Source organism: Lagenorhynchus albirostris, chromosome 2 (assembly GCF_949774975.1).
Source record: "Lagenorhynchus albirostris chromosome 2, mLagAlb1.1, whole genome shotgun sequence".
Lineage (NCBI taxonomy): Eukaryota > Metazoa > Chordata > Mammalia > Artiodactyla > Delphinidae > Lagenorhynchus > Lagenorhynchus albirostris.
In genome coordinates, this window is record NC_083096.1 from 51,376,074 (window position 1) to 51,402,291 (window position 26,218).

A 26,218-nucleotide genomic window follows, 5' to 3' on the forward strand; every position below is an offset into this window, starting at 1 on the left:
CACATAAGAACAACAGGCTGTGGGGAAAGGAGGGAATAAAGAAGGGAACTACACAAAGAGAATGGCTTCAGTTTTGAACATTCCAGTAGAGATGTTCAGATGACCAATTGGGAATTCAGGTCTGGAACTGAGAAATTAAAGCCAGAAATAGGGACTTAAAAGTTATTGGCACCAAGATGATATCTGGAAACATGAAAATAGGTGAAGTCATCTACAAAGAAAGGACAAAGCAAGCGAAGAAGGGTAAGGATAAGACCTTTAGATACCTGCACTTACAAAGAGGGAAATAGTCAAGAAGGTACAGCGAGGGAGAAACACAGCCAAGAGAAAAAAAGTTACAGGAGTCAAGAAAGGAGAGCTCTAAAGAGGGGAAGGAAGTCAACCATTACAAACTCTGAAGAGAGTTAGAAGGTGAAGAGGACAGCAGTTATGGAGCTTATCACAGCTCTGAGACTGCTAGAAATTTCAGTGGCAGATGAAATCAGATTTCAAGGTACAGAAAAATATGAGTAAACTGCTTTTTAGAAAAGGTTGATGAAGAACTGAACTAGTCCTAAAGTGTCCTAACTTATAGTCAGTTCTAGAACCAGATAATATACTAAAAATTAGAATGTGACAGTTACTGGAGAAGGATGTTAAGTGAATCAGTGAGAGAGCAGAACTAGGAATGACTCAAGTGTGCTATTTTGATTTTAACTTATCTAGCTTCTAAAATAGAGTAAATTTTATGAATTAAATACTTATAATAAAGTGGGAAGAAGCTGGCTTTAGTCATAAAAGCATTAATCTATGTTGCTTATCACCTCAAGTCTAAGAGGATATTACAACTAGTATTGAACAAGCATGGAAACTTGCTTTAGTTATTGTCATCATTTATTTGCTTAGATTTCTATGTCCTTATTGTCAATTTGATCCCAAATTCGTTTCCTGTTGTTTAAATTAATTCAATTATATCAATTTGGTCTTCTTGGAGGCGTCTTCACGGCAGCCTTCTGACTGCTCCAGTCTGAACTGGCTGTCATCACTCTGTGGCTGCTACCGAGCTATGTAACCGGGTTTCCGCTGCACCCTCCATCTCTCCCCTGAACTGGATCTCCTATCCTATATCCCACATCCTGCTCGTTCGTGGTTAACAATGTATCCCATTAGCCTCAGGAGAAATGATATGTAGGAGGTAATTTTTTTAACCTTGTATGTCTGAAAATGTCTTTATCTTATCCTCATGTGCAATTAATGACTTACAGCTAAATACAGAATTCTATATTGAAATAATCTTCCTTCAGAAGACTGAGGGCATTCCTCATTGTTTTCTAGCTTCTGAAACTGCTGATAGAAGTCTGAAGCCATTCTGATTTCTGATCCTTAGTTTGTAATCTGTTTTTCCTTTCTTTGGCAGTTTGTAAAATGGCCTCTTTGTCATCAGAGACAAATTGAAATTTCCCGAAAATGTGCCTTGTCATAGGCACTTAGTAATTCCTTTCAATCTGGAACCTCATATCCTTCAGTTGTGGGAATTTTCTTAAATTATTTTGCTAGTGATTTCCTCCCCTTGTTTTTCTTTTTCTGGAACTCATTGTTTTGACTTCCTAAACTGATACTCTAATTATTTTATCTTTTTTTTCCTCTACTTCCTGGGATATTTCCTCATTGTCATCTTCCAACACTTCTATTGAGTTTTATTTCTGTTAAAATTTTTTTAATACACAGCAGCATTTTGGCTTTGTGTAACATTCAGTTCTTGTCTCACATATGTAATATTTTCTCTCTCTGAAGATAATCATAATTTTTTTTTTAAGTTTTCTATTCCCTGCATACCTCTGTTCCTCCAAGTTTCTTTTTCCTTTTGTTTTTATTTGTTTTGGATTTTTTCTTTCAAGCTAGAGGCTTTCCCTCTGATGACTACTAGCTTTGGGAATGTCAGTGTCCTTAGGTCTTTCCTCTTGGGCTGGTTAAATATCCCCATGGCACTGATCTCCTGCCTGGAGGGTAAAAGGCAAGTGAGGGAGACAGGTGGAGGGGTCTCATCATTCAGTATGCAGGTGTTCATTTTATTCCCTCGTATTTGGTAAAGTGCTCTGTGCTCTCAACTTTGCCTGGTGTAACCCAGTCCAGAGACCCTTGAGTTTTCTCCCCCACAGAATTAACCTACAGCCTTCCATTAGGGTAGAGATAGGGGCAGGAAGAGCAACGATTCAGTGGTCTGGGGGAGAGGAGAAGACTGAGGGATCTACTACTATGTGTTCCTGCTGCCATCGATTCCTGAGCTATTTGAAGATTCTGCGGTAAAAATCTGGTTGGTTCTTGGCTTTCTTCGTTGCTAGATTAAGATTTGGCTTTCTCAGGTCAGCTAGGACATTTACCACACTCCATTTGCTTTCCAGCTTTCAATTTATTATTATGTATTATTGTTTTTTGTGGTTGTTTTCTTCTTTGCCATTCTCCTTATCCTTGAAGGATCATGTCTTTAAAAGAATATCCCTTTACTATAGTTGTAGTGGGGTTTCTGCGAGGAATACAAATTATATGCTTATGTTCAATCCACCATTTTTCTCTTCAGAAGTCCAGGCTGAATCAAAAACCATTCCTGATGCCACTCATTACTATTCCCACCCAATTCTCCAACTACCATAGTGGTTTACTAAGGTTAATATTGCCTTAAGACTGGTCGAGAGAGGCCCCTCACCTGGGCATCACATTTTAGAGGGCTCTACTTGGTTGGTAGCACCAACCCCAACAGAGCTTGAATGTATCAGCCAGGATGTCCACATGCCTGTTTGTAGGGTCTCTCATGACATGGGACCAAATTTGAAAATTCTAGCCTGACGTTCCAGATTGTTATAAAAGTATACAGTCAAAGTTGAAGAACAGAATGTATTTTATTTAAGTTAAAAAAAAAGTCTGTTAGACTAACTTAAATATTAAGATATGATACAGTTTCTAAACTTAGCAAGTAGCTAGTCCACAGTTAAACACTGACTTCCTTCATGATTTCTCCTTCCCTATGTCTTCTGGATTTACAGCAACCCTGACAGTAGCCTATACAAATGACTTAACTGAATCAGAAAAGGAATTTTTTATTTAAGACACCCTACTGCCATCTGCCGGACATTTAAAAAAATAAGGACAAATCAACAATGAGAATTAGATGACATGTACCCCTAGTTGCTGGGCAACACATAATTTGCACCACCAGATGGGCAGCACTGCCTTGGAATCACCTTTCACAAAACTGAACTAATCTGTACTATTCCATGATGAGGGTGGGGAGGAAGATAAAAGAGCAAATCAGGAATCTAAACATCCTCTTATAACTTATAAGAGACTGTGGTCTGATACCTTGACTTAGAACCGATTTCCTCATTTAAGAAATGGTTTAGCTGTTAATCTAAATCTAGCTCATAAGAGTGAAATTTAAAAAATGGCTTTAGGACCAACAGGCTGGGAGCCACTGAATGAGGCAGGGCCTGGCAGCCTTCTGGGCTAAGAGCCAGCCCTACCTATCAACCCACCCATCGCTGTCAGCTCCAACACAACAGAAGGGCCCATGGAGCCCACACAGGGGACACCCCTAGAGTACATAGCTCTGGTGACCAGAGGGGAGTGTCCCGTTGGGCCTCATAGGATGTCTCCTACATAAGGCCACTTACCCAAAATTGGGAAATGTAACTGACCTACCTAATACAGAGAAAGAGAATTAGGCAAAACAAGGAGACAAAAGATGTTCCAAACAAAGGAACAAGACAAAAATCCCAGAAGAAAAACTAACCAAAGAAGACATAAGTGATCTAACCAATAAAGAGTTCAAGGTAATGATCATAAACATGCTCAATGAACTTGGGAGAAGAATGGATGAACACAGTGAAGTGTTTAACAAAGAGTTAGAAGATACAAAGAAGAACCAAACAGAGCTGAAGACTACAATAACTGAAATAAAAAATACACTAGAAGGAATCTAAAGTAGATTAGATGATACAGAGGAACAGCTCAGTGAACTGAACGACAGAGTACTGGAAATTACCCAAGCTGAACAAAAAAGAATAAAAAAAAATAAGGATAGTTTTTAAGATACCTCTGAGACAACATTAAGCATACTAACATTCACATTATAGGGGTACCAAAAGGAGAAGAAAGAGAGGGAGACAGAGAACCTATTTGAGGAAATAATAGCTGAAAACTTCCCTAACCTGGGAAAGGAAACAAATATCCAAGCCCAGGAAGCACAGAGAGTCCCAAACAAATGAACCCAGAGATCTACAACAAGACACATTATAATTAAAAGGGCAAAAATTAAAGGTAAAAAGAGAATTTTAAAAGCAGCAAGAGAAAAGCAACTAGTTATGTACAAAGGAACAACCACTAGACCAGTGGTCCCCAATCTTTTTGGCACTAGGGACTGGTTCTGTGGAAGACAATTTTTGCATGGATTGGGGGGTGGTAGTTCAGGTGGTAATGTGAGCAATGCAGGGCATGGTTCAGGTGGTAATGTGAGTGATGGGGAGCCATGGGGAGCAGCAGATGAAGCTTCGCTTGCTCACCCACCGCTCACCTTCTGCTGGCAGCCCGGTTCCTAACAGGCCAGGACCGGTATCGGTCCGCGGCCTGGGGATTGGGGACCCCTGCATTAGACTGACTTTTCAGCAAGAACTTTGCAGGCCAGAAGGGAGTGGCATGATATATTCAAAGTGATGGAAAAAAAACCCTACAACTAAGAATCCTCTACTTGGCAAGGTTATCATTCAGATTTAAAGGAGAGATAAAGAGTTTTACAAAAAAGAAAAAGCCAAAAGAGTTCATCATCATTAAACTGGCCTTACAAAAAATGTTTCAAAGACTTTACTAAGGGGAAAAGAAAAGATGACAATTAGAAATACGAAAATTACAAAAGGAAAAATCTCATTTGTAAAGGCAAACATACAGTAAAGGTAGTAAATCAACCACTTACAAAGTTGGTAGGAAGGTTACAAGACCAAAGTAGTAAAATCATCTATATCTACAATAAGTAGTTAAGGGATAGACAAAACAAAAGATGTAAAATATGATGTCACAAACATTAAATGTCTGGCGGTAGTATTAAATGTAGGGTGGTTAAAATGTGTTTGAACTTAAGAGATCATCAACTTAATCTTCCTGCAGCATGAACAGGGGGCTATAAAATATGTCCCACCTCCTTTTATGCAAGATGCATCCTTCTGTTAAGGACCTTAACCCTCTATTTACTTTACCATGTTGCACCATGCGATGATTTTGCCCACCTTCACCATTTGACTGTTGGTAAAAAATTATATTTTACTCTTTTGCACAAAGTTTGAATCCTGTTTTATCTCTGATTATAATTAACACTTGTTTCTGCAAGTTTAGCAAAATGATGACAATTGATGAAGTTCTGTAATGGGCACATGGATGTGTATTGCACTATTCAACTTTGTGTCTGAAAATTCTCATAATAAAAAAATAAAAAAAAAGAGAGACCATCAACTTAAAATAATCACATATAGACAGGTTGTTACATATGAACTTCATGGTAACTACAAACCAAAAATATATAATAGATACACACCAAAAGGAGAGAAAGGAATCCAAACAAAACACTAAATTCTATGAGAAGAAAGCCAGGGTAGCAATACTTACAGAAAAACTACACTTTAAGACAAAGACTGTAACAAGAGACAAAGAAGACATTACATAAAGATAAAGGGATTAATCCAACAAGAAGACGTAACACTTGTAAATACATATGCATCCAACACAGGAGTACCTAAATACATAAAGCAAATATTAGCAAACATTAAAGGGAAAAATGACAGTAAGACAATCATAGTAGGAGACTTTAATACCCCATACCTCAGTGGATAAATCATCCAGACAGATAATCAATAAGGAAACACTGGCCTTAAATAACACATTAACTATTTGAATGTAATAGATACATACATAGAATAGTCCATCCAAAAGCAGCAGAATACACACTCCTTTCAAGTGCACATGAAACATTCTCTGAGATAGATCACATCCTAGGCCACAAACAAATATATTTAAGATATTTTATATTTAAGAAGACTGAAATCATATCAAGCAGGTTTTCCAAACACAACAGTATGAGACTAGTAATCAACCACAAGAAAAAAACTGCAAAAAACACAAACATATGGAGGCTAAGCAATATGTTACTAAACAATCAATGGATCACTGAAGAAATCAGAGTCAAAAAATACCTGGAGACAAATGAAAATGAAAACACAATGATCCAAAATCTACGGGATGCAGCAGAAGCAGTTCTAAGAGGGAAGTTTACAGTGATAAAAGCCTACCTCAAGAAACAAGAAAAATCTCAAATAAATAATCTAGCCTTACACTTAAAACAACTAGGAAAAAATAAAGAACAAGAAAAACCCAAAGACTGGAGAAAGAAAGAAATCGTAAAGATCAGAATAGAAATACAAGGAGACTAAAAAAAAAAGAAAGAAAAGATCAGTGAAACTAAGAGAAGGTCCTTGGAAAAAATAAACAAAAATTGATAAACCTTTAGCCACACTCATAAAGAATATGAATGAAAAGAGAGGTACCAAACAGATGAAATTAGCAATTAAAGAAGTTATGATTGACCACACAGAAATACAAAAGACCATGAGATTACTATGAACAATTATATGACGATGAAATGGACAACCTAGAAGAAATGAACAAATTCCTAGAAATGTACAATCTCCCAAGAATGAATCAGGAAGAAACAGAAAATATGAACATACTGATTACCAGGAAGGAAACTGAATCCGTAATTTTTTAAAAACTACCAACAAACAAATGTCCAGGGCCAGAGGGCTTCACAAGTGAATTCTACCAAACATTTAGAGTTAACACCTTTCTTAAACTATTCCCAAAAATTGAAGAGAAAGGAATGCTTCTGAACACATTCTACAAGGCTACCATTGCCCTGATAACAAAATCAGATAGACACGAACAAAAAAAAAGAAAAAAAAAAGATTACAGGACAAGATCACTGATGAGTATAACATGCAAAAATCCTCGGCAAATATTAGCAAACCAAATTCAACAATACAATAAAAGGATTATATGCCACGATGAAGTGGGATTTATCCCAGAGAAGCAAGGATAGTTCAATACCTGCATGTCAATCAATGTGATACACCACATTAACAAACTCAAAATAAAAAGTATACAATCATTTCAACAGACGCAGGAAAAAGCTCCAACAAAATTCAACATCCATTTATGATAGAAACTCTCAACATAGTGGGTATAAAGGGAACATACCTCAACATAATAAAGGCCATATATGACAAACCCAGAACCAATATCATATGAGATAGTGAAAAGCTGAAAGCATTTCCTCTAAGATCAGGAACAAGACAAGGATGCCCACTCGGTCCACTTTTATTCAACACAGTACTTGAAGTCCCAGCCACAGCAGGCAAGAAAAAAAGAAATGAAAGGAATCCAAATTGGAAAGGAAGAAGTAAAACAGTCACTGCTTGTAGATGGCATGATATTATATATAGAAAATCCTAAAGATGCCACCAGAAAAAACTATTAGAACTAATAAATAAATTTGGTAAAGTTGCAGACTACAAAATTAACATAAGAAATATGATGCATTTCTATACATTAATAATGAACTATCAGAAAGAGACATTAAGAAAACTATCCCATTTACAATGTATCAAAAAGAATAAAATACCTAGGAATTAATCTAAGGATTAAAAGACTTGTAGTCAGAAAACTATAAGATAATGCTGAAAGAAATTAAAGACAACATGGACAAATGAAAAGATATACCGTGATCACAGATGGGAAGAATTAATATTTTTTAAATGACCATATTATCCAAAACAATCTATAGATTCAATGCAATCCCTATCAAAATACCAATGACATTTTTCACAGAAATAGAACAAAATATCCAAAAATTTGTATGAAAACAAAGACCTCAAATAGCAAAAACAATATTGAGAAAGAACAAAGCTGGAGGTATCACGTTCCCTGATTTCAAACTATACTACAAGCTACAGCAATCAAAACAGTATAGGACTGGCACAAAAAAAGACACATAGATCAATGTAAGAGAAATAAACCCATGCTTATATGGTCACTTAATCAATGACAGAGGAGGCAAAAATATATAATAGGGAAAAGATAGCCTCTTCAATAAATGGTGTTGGGAAAACTGAACAGCCACATGCAAAAGATTCAAACTGGCCTACTTTCTCACACCATATGCAAAAATAAACTCAAAATGGATCAAAGACCTACATGTAAGACCTAAGACCATGAAACTGCTAAAAGAAAACATAGGCAGTATGCTTTTTAACATTGTTCTTAGCAGTTGTTGGATCTGTCTCTTTAGGCGAAGGAAACAAAAGCAAAAATAAAGAAATGGAACTACATCAAACTAAAAAGCTTTTTACACAGCGAAGGATATATAATCACATATACTTTTATATATATAAATTTAATAGTCAATTTAAATATTGAGTGCTACTATACACAGTCATTATTTATCACCATTTAAAATTCTATTATTTAATGAACTTATTTACAAAACAGAAACCAACTCACAGACTTACAGGACGAACTTATGGTTACCGGTGGGGAAAGGTGGGTGGTGAGGATAGATTGGGAGTTTGGGATTGACAGGTACACACTGCTATATTTAAAACAGATAACCAACATGGACCTACTGTATAGCACACAGAACATGACTCAATATTCTACAATAACCTAAATGGGAAAAGAATTTGAAAAAGAATAGATACATGTATATGTATAACTGAATCACTTTGCTGTACACCTGAAACTAACACATTATTAATCAAACATGTACCAATACAAAATAAAAATTTAAAAAAATAAAATTAATGTGAAAAAATAAAATTCTATTATTTGAAAAATAGAAGGATATGTTTCTTGTAATATTAAATCTTCATTACTCTCATTTCCCTTTCTTTCAATATTATCATTACCACCCTGTATTTTTATAAAAGATTCTAGCATCTTGAAAATACTTCAATCCTCCTAATAGTGAACGTCTTGGGAATAAAAAGAGTCATTAGTTTACACATAAAGTTAGACCTCAGCCTAATTTAACAGAGACGGTCAGGGTTAAAGCTAGATTTGAGTAATCAATATCCTCTAATAATTTTGACTAAATGAGTTATCCTTTTCAATAATTTTATAAACGTCTTAGTATATGCTGCTTTTTAATATTCCTTTTTTTAAAAATTTCCTCAAATTTACATCACTTGGGTCAATAAACTTAGGAAAACATAGGTGCAAGACTGGTTTTTCCTCAAAGTTTTTCCAGTTTAGTTTCCCTTTTTTTTGGTGGTGTTATTTTAGATTTCTGTTTGACTTCTTCATTTACATAAACATGAAAATTTTGCACAGCTGCCTCTGACTCCAAAAGACTTCTAGTATTTTTTTCCTATGCTTGCTAACAGGTATCAAAAGCATACTATGTGAAATTATAATTTTAAGTACGTTTACCAGATATTTCTGGGTTTTGAGGACTCCATGATAATGAAACAAATGTGATATCATAGGCACAGTTTTTTAAAAATCCAGAGATTTTGTAAGTAAGATCATGGGATACTTTTAAGATTTTATCTCAATGTAATAAAATAGAGGCATGGAGATCTCTGCAGCCTTGAATTACTAGATGTTTGGTTTTGAATGTGTCAGTTCAATTTGAACGATGTTTTTGAGAATTGAGAACGCATGCACTTATGAGTGTTTGCACTTTCTAATTAAACCAGCTTTATGATCACGTTTCTGACATCACCTGCAAACAAGGTTCTTGCTCACTTCAGGCTCTGACTTTGCTTGGCCCATTTGGGCATCAAAGCATTAACTTTACTGGAATGTCAAAGAAACACAACAACCAGACTGGACAAGGTTCTCAATTCACCTTTGTGCTATCCCCCAGGCAGGCAGCAGACAACATGCAGTAGTAGAGACACATTTTCTTCTATAAATGTATGTGTCACAAAAATGTTGTCCACTGTTCAGCTTTCATTTTTCCTCTATTTAGTAGTGTTCTTGAAAGGTGTCCAGTGGCTTTTTAAAAAAAGTTGAATTCATGTAGGTTATATTTACATTGAAAATGAATATTTACTCGTTCTAGTTCATGTGGTCAATTTATATACCTCCCTGTATTGTTTGTATGCAAAGACCCTACCATCTGAAGAAGTAATTTCCTTTTGAAAATTCAGTAAATCATGCTTTTGCATGGTTTCAATTTGACAGATCTTTTTTTAATGAATAAATTAAAATCTGGATATTGTTACCAGGGGAAAATAGTTTTTTCTAGGTTTTCTAAATTTGGAAATGGGTGCTTCAGGCCAGATGTTCATATGCCTTAAGAAAACATCTCATTTTCAATGGAAAAGAATTTGCTGTATCAAAATCTGTGTCAAATGCCAGGGTAAATATAAATTTTTTGTATTTTGGGTAATCTGTAAGCTGCTGAATGCAAGAGACTGAGAACTAGCGAGTGAGAAGTACATTCTGGGCTTAACCACTCCCCACTCTGCCTCTTCACACACACTTTTTTCTTCTAAGTTCTTGACCTTTATTAGGTTTCCCATCACTATGAATTTGCTCATGTTGAACAATGTGTGAGGCAGAAATAGAGGCCTTCCTATCCTTTTTACATTCATGTTTTTTCACCAGCTTGAAATCTCTGAAGGACGGTAAATTGGCAGCCACTAACAAAGGTTCTTCACATATCCTTTATATTCACAGGGCTCTTTTCTTTTATGAATTCTCTGAGGTAGAATAAAAGGTGCATGTTTTTCATGAGTGGGCATTTCTCCATAGCTGACTGCCTCACACCTGAAATCAAAATGTATGCCATGGTTTTACATCTGCAAAAACTGATCTGTCCTCCTTGGGGTTCCTCTACTGGTGAGGAACAAAGAGAATGCAGAGCTTGCAAAGGGAAAGAACCCTGCAAAAACAGAAGGGCTTCCCCACACACTTGACTTACTTATTTGGAAACAAAATTCTATATCTTCATTCTCTTTCTCTGGTCCATCCTTTACTAATGCGTCCTCATCTTCCTAATCTCTAAATGTTCCAGGGCTTAGTCTTAAGCTTTTCTCTTCTACCTAAATACACTTCCCTTGATGATCTCATTCAATCTCATGGCTTCAAACGCCATCTATTTGCTAAAAGCCTGAATCTGTATCTCCAGTCTGTACTTCTCCCTTAATTTCCAGACTCACTTACTTCTATCTGTGTATCTAATAAGATCCTCAAACTTAAGATGTCCAAACTGAGCTCCTGGTCAGTCCCACATTCAAACTTGCTTCTCCCAGTGTTCCTTATTTTAAAAAATAAATTCATTCTTCCGGCTGCTCTAGCCTAAATTCTTCACTCTTCTGTTTCTCACTTCCCACATCCAATCCAACCAGCGAACTGGCTTGTTGGCTCCACCTTCAAATATAATCTGGTCACTTCTCAGCCCTTCCACTAATACCATTATGGCCCAAGTTCTACCATGTCTTGTCTAGATTATTGCAATAGCACCCTAATTAGTTTCTAAACTCCCATTCTTGCTTCCCTAGTCTCAATATAGAGGTCAGTGGCTCCCCACCTCCCAGAGTAAAAGCCAAAGCTCCTACGATGACCTACAAAACCTTTATGATCTGCTTGCCAAAGAGCTCGTCTTAGTTTGTCTTTCGGACCTGTACCTGGAATGTTGGAGACATTTAACAATTTACTACGTATTTCTCTCCTATAAGATCATAATAATTATTCAGACTACAACTACACTTCCTCAAAAATCAGCTGACTTTTGCGGATCAAAGTGTGAATAGTCAAAGGACCCTAGAGAAGTGGCAAAGAGAGTCATCAACTTAACATTACAAATAATGACAGCAAAGGAGTTGAAAGAAGGTGACTCTGAGCTAGTCCAATTCACATAGAACTTGTATGTGAAATACAAACAGGCTATAAAATGGTTACATCCAGGAAGGTTTGCAATATAATTTAAGCCCACACCTAAACTGGTTTCAACACATGCTAAAGAAGTACAATGGATGAGAGGAATATTTGATTTTTCCAAGTATGACCCATTGGAGAAAAGTGTTTGCTAACCTGACTAATGTCTAGAAAAGCAATAAATGTTACAGGATAAAAAGAAAACTAAAGGATTCAAATTCTGACTAAGAACCTGAGCTCCATTTAGAAAATGAAAGGAAATGAAGGAAAAGGCAAAAACAAACAAAAAAACCAAAACCCTGATTTTCAAAAATACAACAAAATCACAAAATTATCCATACTAACAAATATAGAGACAATAAATGAATCCGTTTTATCTACCTACTAAATGTCTATGACTAAATGTCAAGGTCCATTAAGCAAGGAATAATACCACAATGCAAAACACCAGAGCAACTCCTACTTTTCAAATTCTTTCATTATTTTACTTAATCTTAATTATGTTCACTTAAAATTACCTGACTGGTCTAATTATTTAAATATCGATTGGTAAGCATGCAAAACACCAAACAGAATCATTTGGTAGGAAACAGGGAAACAGCAGCTTTGATACTGACATTAATTCCTTTAGTATATAACAACTCAAGTGGGGTTTTCTGATGTATCCCTTCTGTCACCCACTCCAACCACAGTCCTGAATATAACTTACATGGGCCATATAAAATTAGCTCAGCTAAACTAGCCTAATCTGACATTACATTATACAAGACAACACCAGGAACTGTGTGAACAGGGCACAAACCATTTAATACTAAGTTTCCAACCAAAACTGGCTCCCCGGTGAATCTCAGTGCCTCAATAAGATCACTTAATGTTCTTTTAAAATTTAAAGCCAAGCAGTAAAATCAGAAACAACATATCATCCGGCTTGCCCAGGAGTTTACAGCAACCAACTAGCACTCAGATAAATTTTCTCTCTGCAAAATAACTTTGCTGCCACTTGGTTATAAAGAATAAAACTTTCTAATGACCTCTAATTCTTGGTTAACATACTATATTTTAAAGTACTTACTTAACAGTAAATGAAGGATGTTTTGTTTTATTGTAACACTCAATAACAAGTCCATAAATTACCGGATAAAAACTAGGAATTTCTTTCCTTTTACATTAGCTTACCCAGTTTAGCGGCGCCCTCTGGTGGGTACTCAGGAAACTGACCCTCGGAAGGGACACTGACAGTTCTCCTCAGGCATCGCCCTTTGGTGGAATCTGTCTGCTGATCCTGTCCTCCCTCCACAGGTATCTAGTAAACCAAGAAAGAGATGAAACTTAATAGTGCCATAACTACCTTGTGATTGAATAACGTTTTTAGTTGATGAAGGTAGGAGTGTGTAATCATCAGAGCAAAACAGAAGAAATGTAGAAATAATGTATGCACAAAGGCTAAAGTTATTACCAACCCTTTATTCAGGAATCTTTTCTTTAAAAAGAAAACTGAAAGATCAGGAAAGGTGAGTATGCAAATTAACTTACATGAAGTATGCACAAATCACATCCAGTTGTGTACCTGCTTAGGGAGCTCAGAAAACAAAACATCCACACAAAGAAGATTCCTTTACATCAGAAACTGGTTCACAAGTCCCATTCCTGCCCAATCGTAGGTAAATGGAAATAAAAGTTGACCAGAAAGACTTCACTCCAAAATTCTCTTAAAAGAAGGTTTTGTTAGATAAAAGGAGTAAAATCAACCAAATTTTCTCCAATTTTAAAAGTAAGCACTTAGAGATAGTTAATGAAATACTATACTACCTATACATGTTTTTAGTGTATAGATAGTAATTGATACATAAAATGGCATATTTTATTCCACAAGTGAGATTAGTTTTTGAAATCCTAAAAAATAGTTTTTCTGGCATAACTTTTTTTTCTGTTTGTACATGTGGAATAAGAACTATGTATGGTACAAAAGATCTCTAAGTCCATTAAATATTTTACAATTTACACACTGGTTATCGCTGTAGAGTAATGGGATGGCTCTAAGTTGCTTTTTTTTTTTTCTTTTCGATTTCGGTAATTCTAAAAGACCAAGTCATCTTACTTTGGGGGTAGAGGGCAAAGACTTTTCACAATGAGATTTTATTAGTAACCTTTATCAGAATCAAGAATAGTATTTGTAACATCTGAAATAGTTTGGCAAAATATGTCAAGAATTATGTTATCAAGGCAGTTGCCCGGGAATCATACCTCCTCCCCTCCCTCCAATGGAAACTAACTACCCTTATCTGAGTTTCATGCTCAATTACAAAAGGAGGAAGCTGCAAACAGAAAAACAAGAACTGGTTAGAGCCAGCTAGGCCCAAGATGGCAGAAAACCTGATCTCCAGTGGACTTGAGCCTCACTGTACGTTCACTGTAATACATTAGCATGCTAAATGACACAACCATGAGCACCATGACAGTTGACAATTGCCATGACAACGGGAAAAGTCCATACAAGGACTGAAAAGGGGTGTTGCCTCAGTTCTGGGTCCAAACCACAGCCTTGTTCTCAGATATCTTATGAATACTCCTTCTCTTTACTCAATTCTTTCCCTTTTACCTGGACCCTTCTATATATATGGTGTCTCAGCCCTAATCAGGTTGAGAAGTTGATTTGCGAACTAAATTCCCACACTCTTCCATTCTTTGGCCAGTTTCCTTATTGGCTGTGTGAATCTGAGTGGAAAAAGAACCTCTCCGGCTGAGACCCCTCGGCCTAGGCTAGGACCCTGGTGCGGGTCCAGGCAACCAATTCGGTAACAATTAATCATAGTCTCTAATTCTTATGCCTCCAATACAGGCAATTTTAACAAATTTCAATAATAATGACTAGCATTAAATTCTTAGTATGTGCAAGGCTAAGGAATTTACATGTGTGACATTATGAGGAAGCCATTATTATTATCCCCTTTTTACAGATGAGGAATAATTTATCTCTCCAGATGATTACTATGGGCATATCAATTGATACAGCAAAACTGGAATAGATACGGGCTTAAATGTACATGCTTTCTGCTTTGCCTCAGTAATCCAACTCCTAAGACTGGGTGGGGTCAAGGGGATGATACCAAGGGAAGTTTTCTCTGTGCTACTGAGAATTTGAAGAGCAAAATTCTAATGTCTTCATAAGGACTGAAAATTCTCATACTCTTTCCTCATTTCCTCATGACCATAACTACTGTTACTGCTTGCACACTGAGAAACCAAATGGTGGAATTAAGAAAGGTAAAATTCTAAAAAATAAGGGAATATCAAATAATAGCATCAGTAAAGCTAATAAGTCTTCTAAAAGTTCTCTGTAATATAAAACTTTAAGAACAGTAATCTAAGTCATCCACCCCTTTCAGGATGGAAATGATCTCTACATAAATAATTAAAAGAGTAGCACCAAGAGGTTAAATAACTCCCTCCTAGTTAAGAAAGGTAAAAATGTATCCTCTACCTGCCTTAGGAAAGAAGGGAGGTAAATTTGGAAAAAAAAAAAAAGTAGTCTGGATCTTTGAACAAACAATGAACATAAATAAACATAACTATTTTTGTAATAGTTCCCCCAAAATTCCTATTCCTGAAATAATGAAGGCCTAAGCCATAGAGAAAAGAGGAGCTATTTTTGACATTTTAGGAGGGAATGAGCTACAATCTCATCTGTGGAAATTTATAAAGGCCATATCCAGGAAAAATAAAGAAATGGTTTCTATTATCATTATACTTTGTCTCTATCATATCTAAGAAGAGAATAAATAAAATATATCAAACTTCTTATTTGGGCCTAAACTTCACTCACAATTATATTCTCAAAGTTTCAATGTAGACTCTTCATTTCCCACTGTTGAAACTTAAAATATGATGAACAGTTTTATTCACAGTATCACTCTTAAAGTTGAGGGCATTTTATCTCTGACTCAGAATATAAGGGAGAATAGTATTTACTTTTATTCTAAACGTGTGTTTCTTAAGAATCATTTGCTTTTACACCACCACTGACTGTTTCTTACATAAATAATTCTTTTAAAGACACTGACCTGTTTCTTAAAAGTTAGTATAATATTTCAAGTATCTTCAAATGAACTAAGCTGGAGTTTACAAATCTTAGTATACAGCCAAAGAAAATCAGTTTTAGAAAAGACAATTTTAGAAAAATGATTCTGTCCATTCTGCTTGTCCTAATTTAGTTTACTACTTCACATTCACTTGTTTACACTAAATTAGTCTAAAAATTGTATATCTTTCAGGTTCGGTAATGAGAGAAATTTTTCTTTTTCTTTTTTTTTCTTAAACCTTTTTGCCTTGTATGATACTTCTTCTGAGCCTTCTTTTTCTTCAGGGAGAATGGTGACCATCACTGTCTTTGGCTGCCTATTGTCCAATGCCTGAAAATAGCTGGTATATATAATTTTTTTTGAATTTTTGCATTTTATTTTTTTATACAGCAGTTTCTTATTAGTTATCCATGTTATACATATTAATGTATATATGTCAATCCCAATCTCCCAATTCATCACACCACCACCAACCCCCTGCCACTTTCCCCTCCTGGTGTCCATACGCTTGTTCTCTACATCTGTGTCTCTACTTCTGCCCTGCAAACCAGTTCATCTGTATGACTTTTCTAGCTTCTACATATATGCATTAATATACAATATTTGTTTTTCTCTTTCTAACTTACTTCACTCTGTATAACAGTCTCTAGATCCATCCATGTCTCTACAAATGACCCAACATCGTTCCTTTTTAAGGCTGAGTAATATTCCATTGTATATATGTACCACATCTTCTTTATCCATTTGTCTGTCGATGGGCATTTAGGTTGCTTCCATGAACTGGCTATTGTAAATAGTGCTGCAATGAACATTGGGTTGCATGTGTCTTTTTGAATTATGCTTTTCTCTGGATATATGCCCAGTAGGGGGATTGCTGGGTCATATGATAATTCTATTTTTAGTCTTTTAAGGAACCTCTGTACTGTTCTCCATAGTAGCTGTATCAATTTACATTCCCACTAACAGTGCAAGAGGGTTCCCTTTTCTCCACACCCTCTCCAGCCTTTGTTGATTGTAGATTTTCTGATGATGCCCATTCTAACTGGTGTGAGGTGATACCTCATTGTAGTTTTGATTTGCATTTCTCTAATAATTAGTGATGTTGAGCAGCTTTTCATGTGCTTCTTGGCCATCTGTATGTCTTCTTTGGGGAAATGTCTATTTAGGTCTTCTGCCCATTTTTGGAGTGGGTTGTTTGTTTTTTTAATATTGAGCTGCATGAGCTGTTTATATGTTTTGGAGATTCATCCTTTGTCCGCTGATTTGTTTGCAAATATTTTCTCCCATTCTGAGGGTTGTCTTTTCGTCTTGTTTGTAGTTTCCTTTGCTTTGCAAAAGCTTTGAAGTTTCATTAGGTCCCATTTGTTTATTTTTGTTTTTATTTCCATTACTCTAGGATGTGGATCAAAAAAGATCTTGCTGTGATTTATGTCAAAGAGTGTTCTTCCTATGTTTTCCTCTAAGAGTTTTATAGTGTCCACTGTTACATTTAGGTCTGTAACCCATTCTGAGTTTATTTTTGTGTATGGTGTGAGGGAGTGTTCTAATTTCATTCTTTTACATGTAGCTGTTCAGTTTTCCCAGCACCACTTACTGAAGAGGTTGTCTTTTCTCCATTGTATATCCTTGCCTCCTTTGTCATAGATTAGTTGACCATAGGTGCATTGGGTTATCTCTGGGCTTTTTATCCTGTTCCATTGATCTGTATTTCTGTTTTTGTGCTAGTACCATATTGTCTTGATTACTGTAGCTTTGTAGTATAGTCTGAAGTCAGGGAGTCTGATTCCTCCAGCTCCGTTTTTTTCCCTCAAGACTGTTTTGGCTATTCAGGGTCTTCCATGTCTCCATACAAATTTTAAGATTTTTTGTTCTAGTTCTGTAAAAAATGCCATTGGTAATTTGATTGCATTGAATCTGTAGATTGCTTTGGGTAGTATAGTCATTTTCACAATACTGATTCTTCCAATCCAAGAACATGGTATATCTCTCCATCTGTTTGTAACATCTTTAATTTCTTTCATTAGTGTCTTATAGTTTTCTGCTTACAGGTCTTTTGTATCCCTAGATAGGTTTATTCCAGGGATTTTCTTCTTTTTGTTGCAGTGGTAAACGGGAGTCTTTCCTTAATTTCATTTTCAGATTTTTCATCATTAGTGTATAAGAATGCAAGAGATTTCTGTGCATTAATTTTGTATCCTGCAACTTTACCAAATTCATTGATTAGCTCTAGTAGTTTTCTGGTAGCATCTTTAGGATTCTCTATGTATAGTATCATGTCATCTGCAAACAGTGACAGTTTTACTTCTTCTTTTCCAATTTGTATTGCCTTTATTTCTTTTTCTTCTCTGATTGCCATGGCTAGGACTTCCAAAACTATGTTGAATAACAGTGGCGAAAGTGGACATCCTTCTCTCGTTCCTGATCTTAGAGCAAATGCTTTCAGTTTTTCACCATCGAGAATGATGTTTGCTGTGGGTTTGTTGTATATGGCCTTTGTTATGTTGAGGTAGGTTGCCTTTATGCCCACTTTCTGGAGAGTTTTTATCACAAATGGGTGTTGAATTCTGTCAAAAGCTTTTTCTGCATCTATTGAGATGATCAAATGGTTTTTATTCTTCAATTTGTTAATATGGTGTATCACATTGATTGATTTCCATATATTGAAGAATCCCTGCATTCCTGGGGTAAATCTCACTTGATCATGGTGTATGATCCTTTTAATGTGTTGTTGGATTCTGTTTGCTAGTATTAGTTGAGGATTTTTGCATCTATATTCATCAGTGATATTGGTCTATAATTTTCTTTCTCTGTAGTCTCTTTGTCTGGTTTTGGTATCAGGGGGTTGGTGGCCTCATAGAATGAGTTCGGGAGTGTTCCTTCCTCTGCTTTATTTTGGCAGAGTTTGGGAAGGACAAGTGTTAGCTCTTCTCTTAAAGTTTGTTGGAATTCACCTGTGAAGCCATCTGGTCCTGGGCTTTTGTCTGTTGGAAGATTTTTAATCACAGTTTCAATTTCATTACTTGTGATTGGTCTACTCATATTTTCTATTTCTTCCTGGCTCAGTCTTGGAAGGTTATACCTTTCTAAGAATTTGTCCATTTCTTCCAGATTGTCCATTTTACTGCATAGAGTTGCTTGTAGTAGTCTCTTGGGATGATTTGTATTTCTACAGTGTCTGTTGCAACATCTCCTTTTTCGTTTCTAATTTTACTGATTTGCACCCTCTCCCTCTTTTTCTTGATGAGACTGGCTAATGGTTCATCAATTTTGTTCATCTTCTCAAAGAACCAGCTTTTAGCTTTATTGATCTTTGCTATTATTTTGTTTCGATTTCATTTATTTCTGATCTTTATGATTTCTTTCCTTCTACTAACTTTGGGTTTTGTTTGTTCTTCTTCTCTAGTTCCTTTAGGTGTAAGGTTACATTGTTTATTTGAGATTTTTCCTGTTTCTTGAGGTAGGCTTGTATTGTTATAAACTTCCCTCTTAGAACTGCTTTTGCTGCATCCCATAGGTTTTGGATCGTGGTGTTTTTGTTATAATTTGTCTCTAGGTATTTTCTGATTTCCTCTTTTATTTCTTCAGTGATATCTTGGTTATTTAGTAACGTATTGTTTAGTCTCTATGTGTTTGTGTTCTTTTCCCTGTAACTGATTTCTAATCTCACAGCGTTGTGGTCAGAAAAGATGCTTTATATGATTTCAATTTTCTTCAATTTACTGAGGCTTGATTTGTGACCCAAGATGTGATCTATCCTGGAGAATGTTCCGTGCGCACTTGAGAAGAAAGTGTAATCTGCTGTTTTTGTTTCCTTATTAATTTTCCGTTTGGATGATCTGTCCATTGGTGTAAGTGAGGTGTTAAAGTCTCCCACTATTATTGTGCTGCTGTTGATTTCCTCTTTTACAGCTGTTAGCAGTTGCCTTATGTATTGAGGTGCCCCTATGTTGGGTGCATATATATTTATAATTGTTATATCTTCTTCTTGAATTGATCTCTTGATCATTATGTAGTGTCCTTCCTTGTCTCTTGTAACATTCTTTATTTTAAAGTCTATTTTATCTTATATGAGTATTGCTACTCCAGCTTTCTTTTGATTTCCATTTGCATGGACTACATTTTTCCATCCCTTCACTTTCAGTCTGTATGTGTCCCTAGGTCTGACATGGGTCTCTTATAGACAGCATATATATGGGTGTTGTTTTTGTATCCATTCAGCAAGCCTGTGTTTTTTGGTTGGAGGATTTAATCCATTCACGTTTAAGGTAACTATCGATATGTATGTTCCTATGACCATTTTCTTAATTGTTATGTGTTTGTTTTTGTAGGTCCTTTCCTCCTCTTGTGTTTCCCACTTAGAGAAATTCCTTTAGCATTTGTTGTAGAGCTGGTTTGGTGGTGCTGAATTCTATTGGCTTTTGCTTGTCTGTAAATCTTTTGATTTCTCCATTGAATCTGAATGAGATCCTTGCCAGGTAGAGTAATCTTGGTTGTAGGTTCTTCCCTTTCATCACTTTAAATATGTCATGCCACTCCCTTCTGGCTTGTAGAGTTTCTGCTGAGAAATCAGCTGTTAACCTTATAGCAGTTCCCTTGTATGTTATTTGTCGTTTTTCCCTTGCTGCTTTCAATAATTTTTCTTTGTCTTTAATTTTTACTAGTTGATTACTATGTGTCTTGGCATGTTTCTCCTTGGGTTTATCCTGTATGGGACTCGCTGCGCTTCCTGGACTTGGGTGGCTATTTCCTTTCCCATGTTAGGGACATTTTCACCTATAATCTTTTCAAATATTTTCTCTGGTCCTTTCTCTCACTCTTCTCCTTCTGGGACCCCTATAATGCGAATGTTGTTGTGTTTAATGTTGTTCCAGAGGTCTCTTAGGCTGTCTTCATTTCTTTTCATTCTTTTCTCTTTATTCTGTTCCGCAACAGTGAATTCCACCATTCTGTCTTCCAGGTCACTTATCCGTTCTTCTGCCTCCATTATTCTGCTATTGATTCCTTGTAGGGTAGTTTTCATTTCAGTTATTGTATTGCTCGTCTCTGTTTGTTTGTTCTTTAATTCTTCTAGGTCCTTGTTAAACATTTCTTGCATCTTCTCAATCTTTGCCTCCATTCTTTTTCTGAGGTCCTGGATCATCTTCACTATCTTTATTCTGAATTCTTTTTCTGGAAGGTTGCCTATCTCCACTTCATTTAGTTGTTTTTCTGAGGTTTTATCTTTTTCCTTCATCTGGTACATAGCCCTCTGCCTTTTCATCTTGTCTTTCTGTGAATGTGGTTTTTGTTCCACAGGCTGCAGGATTGTAGTTCTTCTTGCTTTTGCTGTCTGCCCTCTGGTGGATTAGGCTATATAAGAGGCTTGTGCAAGTTTCATGATGGGAGAGAGTGGTGATGGGCAGAGCTCAGTAAAACTTTAATCTGCTTGTCTGCTGATGCTTGGGGCTGGGTTCCCTCCTTGTTGGTTGTTTGGCCTGAGGCGACCCAGCACTGGAGCCTACCTGGCTTTTTGGTGAGGCTAATGGCATACTCTGGGAGGGCTCACACCAAGGAGTACTTCCCAGAACTGCTGCCAGTTTCCTTGTCCTCACGGTGAGACACAGCCACCCCCCGCCTCTGTATAAGACCCTCCACCACTAGCAGGTAGGCCTCGTTCAGTCTCCTGTGGGGTCACTGCTCCTTCCCCTGCGTCCCGATACGCACATCACTTTGTGTGTGCCCTCCAAGAGTGGAGTCTCTGTTTCTCCCAGTCCTGTCAAAGTCCTGCAATCAAATCCCACTAGCTTTCAAAGTCTGATTCTCTAGGAATTCCTCCTCCCATTGCCGGACCCCCAAGTTGGGAAGCCTGACGTGGGGCTCAGAACCTTCACTCCAGTGGGTGGACTTCTGTGGTACAAGTGTTCTCCAGTTTGTGAGTCACCCACCCAGCAGTTATGGGATTTGATTTTATTGTGATTGCGCCCCTGCTACCGTCTCACTGTGGCTTTTCCTTTGTCTTTGGATGTGGGGTATCTTTTTTAGTGAGTTCCGGTGTCTTCCTGTCGATGATTGTTCAGCAATTAGTTGTGATTCTGGTGCTCTTGCAAGAGGGAGTGAGCGTATGTCCTTCTACTTCACCATCTTGAACCAATCTCTGGCTGCTATATATATATTTTTGGTCTAGTCTTATTTTGTTTGCAATGGGAGGGCTAGTCTTGTACCAGTTACTCCATCACAGCTGGTGTCAAAAGCCTCTTATTCTCTCTTATCCAAACTACTAATACAGTCTCTTCATTGGTGATATTCTGCCTCTTAAATCTATCCTTTATATAGTTTCCAGAATATTTCTAAAATGCAATTATAATCATTTACGGTACACCTCCGTGAGATTCCTCCAATAACAGATCTCTCTCTCGCACTTTACTTATACATGGAATCATAATTAATCATAATTATTCATTTGTGCAACTAATTCCACATAAGTTAACAGCTTAACTTACCAGTCATTCTGAGACTTAAAGGCCTTCAGTTGCTCTCCTTTGCAGTGTTTTTCAAAGAAGTGATGGTATGTTTGTGTGTGCATGTGACAAGGGACTTATCTCTCTGCTTCAACCAGAGCATAATTCTGAGTTTATCTGTTGTACAGGGCTTCTGCATGAGCTTTTCTACAAAAGGTGTTGTTCTGCTAAAAGAGTTTTAAAACTAATATCTTACAGAGCAAGTGCAAGTTCCCTGATATAGTATACCAGGTTTTCCACAATCTGGCCACTGTGTAAGTAACCAGCTTTAGACTTTACATAGTAGGAACAACAAATTGCTTGCATTTCCCTAACATATTCCTCATGTTGTAGTTCAGTGCCTTTGCTTAGTTTGTTCTCTCAGACTGAAATATTTTCCCTCACTTTCTTTTCTATTCTATACCTGCAAGGTAAACTCCTAACCATCCTAAGGCTTAGGACAGGCATTGCTTCTTCCAGGAATCTTCCTTTCTATCAGTTCCCTAAGGGAGGTTAAGGTACACCTTCCTGAGGTTCCTCCAATAACAAATCTTTCTCTGGCACTATACTTATACATGGATTCATAATTATTCATTTGTGCAACTAATTCCACATAAGTTAACAGCTTAACTTACCAGTCAATCTCCAAACCTTAAAATAGCTCCAACTCACAAATGAATAAATGAATATTTGATAGGTAGAGATGGGGGCCATTTTAGGCAAAGGAAATAACATAACATCAGCCAAGAAGTTGGTACGCATACTATTTTTTTACTGTATTTGGAACCAGGAGTAGGCCAATTTAGCTAGAGCCTCTTAAGGGGGAGAAGTGGGAGAACACCAAAATATATTATAACCACATGGGAAGGCTTTAATACCAGGCCATGAATAATTCAGGAAGCACTGGGAAACAATTCAAGTTTTTAGATCAGAGGAATAGTAGTCTTGTAATTGGTCTGTCTCCTGCCTACCTTTCCCTCTTCCAATACATCTTACAGATTAATATTCATAACACATAACTTTGATCCCCTTCCTTTCTTAAGCTTCCTTTGGTAATTGCCCATTGTCAATAGCATCTTAATGACAGAGACTACAGTGCTTTAGAATAAATGGATTTCTTTCTTTTATTCTATCCAGTTTACTTGTGCTATTTATCAAATTCCATTTTAAAATTATTTTTCCTATTCCCACAACTAAATTTGGTACTGGGGAGAGGGGAAAGAACTGTGTCTTATTCTTTGTAACTCCTATCAGTGAATTCACATACAGGGGCACATTATGTATCTGCTGAATAACTTGAAAGTAGTTCTGAATGAAATATGCCATGGGTAGTTTACCCCAGGATAAATAACAATTGATTTTAGCTGTTTGCACAAAGCCTAACTGCTATTTTCATCAATATATCTGAGTGTAAATACTGTTTTCTAAAATCATGAAAAATATTTTAAAATATTTTGAAATTGCATTATTACTACCTTGCTGCCTTTACACTAGCATCAAGCTTTTAAAATTCCAAATACAGAAAGTAGAGTCTGACTGAAGAAAAAAGGAGCCACTTTTACCATTCTTAATGCCTTGTTATTGCCAAAAGAAAGGAACTCACAAATTCAGCTTTCTTTTATATTTTTATACTGGCTGCACACTGGGGAGTTCATGATTATCTTCTCTACCATTTCCCTCAACTCCTTAATCTCTAGTTTACTTGGTCTTATCTCTTGCAAGCAAAATGGAATTCAAATGGCCTCCTACGTCCTCTTTGAATGGGTTGGTGCCAAGCCAGCTGGGGCCTATCCTGGCATCCAGACAGGGAAGTAAATTCATAACACATAAGCAATGTCTATTTGGCACAATTTGCATGAAGCAATTTACTGAATCAGTGAATCATTTCTCAAGGTGATACTCCTGGCACCTCTTTCAGCATTCTGCCCAGATCTACTCTTCTGTTACATTCCCATTTTGGTAATTAGTATACTTAACACTCTTCCCATGTACATTGCACAAGCAACCTTTTTCCCATTTCTGACAGGAAACATGCAGAGTTAAGGGAGAGCATTAAAGGATCCCACACAGTGAATACATGAGTGATACTAGACTAATATAATCCTCCCACATTCCAACACTGCCTGGCTAAGGATTCAGTTTAAACCCTTACAGAACCCTCTTAATTGATCTTATTAATACAGCAATAAACACCCCTGTGATTCGCTGATTAAGGTTTAAAACAGCTTTTTAAGATAATTTTAGCAGGAAATTCCTTAAACTCCTTGTTTCAAGGAATTCTAAGTTGTTCAATGCAAAACTCCAAAGATAAGAGTTATATTCTTCATGATAGTGTGGGTGGAAGGTAAAAAGAGTGACAGCATATTCTGGTCCTTCCACAAAAAAAAAAAAAAAAAAAAAGTATTTCTAAACTTTTCCTATCATAAAATTAACAGAATATTAAATAAAATTCAAGTAGCAGGTGTAACAATGCCTTAACATTTTCTTATCCTAGAGATTTAATCCAGTTTCTCCAACTTATAGTGGTAGAACATACCCGTCTCAGGGCATTAAACTGTTTGCGTAAACTTGTCATCCCTTACCTGGTCTATTGCAATAACGTAACTCATCTACTTCCTTCCAATCCCTTTCACTCAATTTTCCATGTGATCAACAGAGTTACTTTTCTAAGAAGCAAATGTGATGATGTCATTGCCCTGTTAAATACCTTTCCATGGTCCAAATCATTTCTAGAATAAAGTCCAAATTCCTTAGCATGGCCTTCAAGGCACTTTATTATTCGGCTCTTGCCAGCTTTCATTTTTCCTCTTGCAAATTATATTCCAAGAATTCTGAACATTTTGCAGTTTGCCAAAGAGATATAAGATGTTTCTTGACTTTGTATCTTTATATATACGTGGAATATCCTTCCCTTCTTTTCCTCCAAGTGAGCTTCTATTTGTCCCTAAAGACATGGCTTAATCACAAATTTATCTGTAGATACTTTTTTGGCATTCTCTACTTTAAACAATAACCCACCCCAGGCAATATCTTAGTTAATCTTTCCCTTGTGGTAATGTAATAATCTTTTTAAAAAAATTGTATTGAGGTTAAATTCACGTAACATAAAATTAACCACTGTAAAGTGAATACTTCAGTGACATTTAGTACATTCATGATGTTGTGCAACCACCACCTCTGTATCTAGTTCTAAACAGTTTTAACTTTTAATTTACCTCAGTGTGTTCCCAACAAACTGCATCTTTGCAACCACAATACTTTACACATACGGATGCTCAATAAATAAAGATGGAATTTCATATTCAACAATTGAAAAGCATCTTATGGATTATTTTTCCCCTCTTTTATTATCCAGTCTTAGAAAAAATATGTAATTACACCTCTTGTTGTGGGAAGACTTATCACATAAAAAAGAAAAGATAGAAGGTTCGTCTCCTCAAACTTAAATTAAAAAAATGGATATTCAGGAATCAAAGTTTATAATTTGGCTTTTTCAAAATTTATTCAACAAATATTTGTTAGAATTTACTTATGTGTCAGGAACTGTTCTAAGCACTGAGGGATATAGCACTGAAAAAAACAGATAAAATCCTCCCTGCCCTAAAAGCTTATATAAGAGAAAAGAGACAATAAACATAATAAATAAATTATATAGCATTTTAGAAGGTGGTAAATGCTATAGGGGAAAAAAAAATACAGCCAGGT

General features: G+C 36.3%; 1 protein-coding gene across 4 annotated transcripts in view; it reads right to left on the reverse strand.

Moving 5' to 3' along the window:
* The window catches only part of RASAL2 (RAS protein activator like 2), a 379,074-nt gene that overhangs the window by 164,233 nt on the left and 188,623 nt on the right, over window positions 1–26,218 (reverse strand). For all 4 annotated transcript variants that reach the window (XM_060132692.1, XM_060132664.1, XM_060132683.1 and 1 more), the window contains exon 3: window positions 13,135–13,261. In XM_060132692.1, coding sequence (XP_059988675.1) covers window positions 13,135–13,261 — 127 coding nt within the window. The remainder of the gene's footprint in view (window positions 1–13,134; window positions 13,262–26,218) is intronic.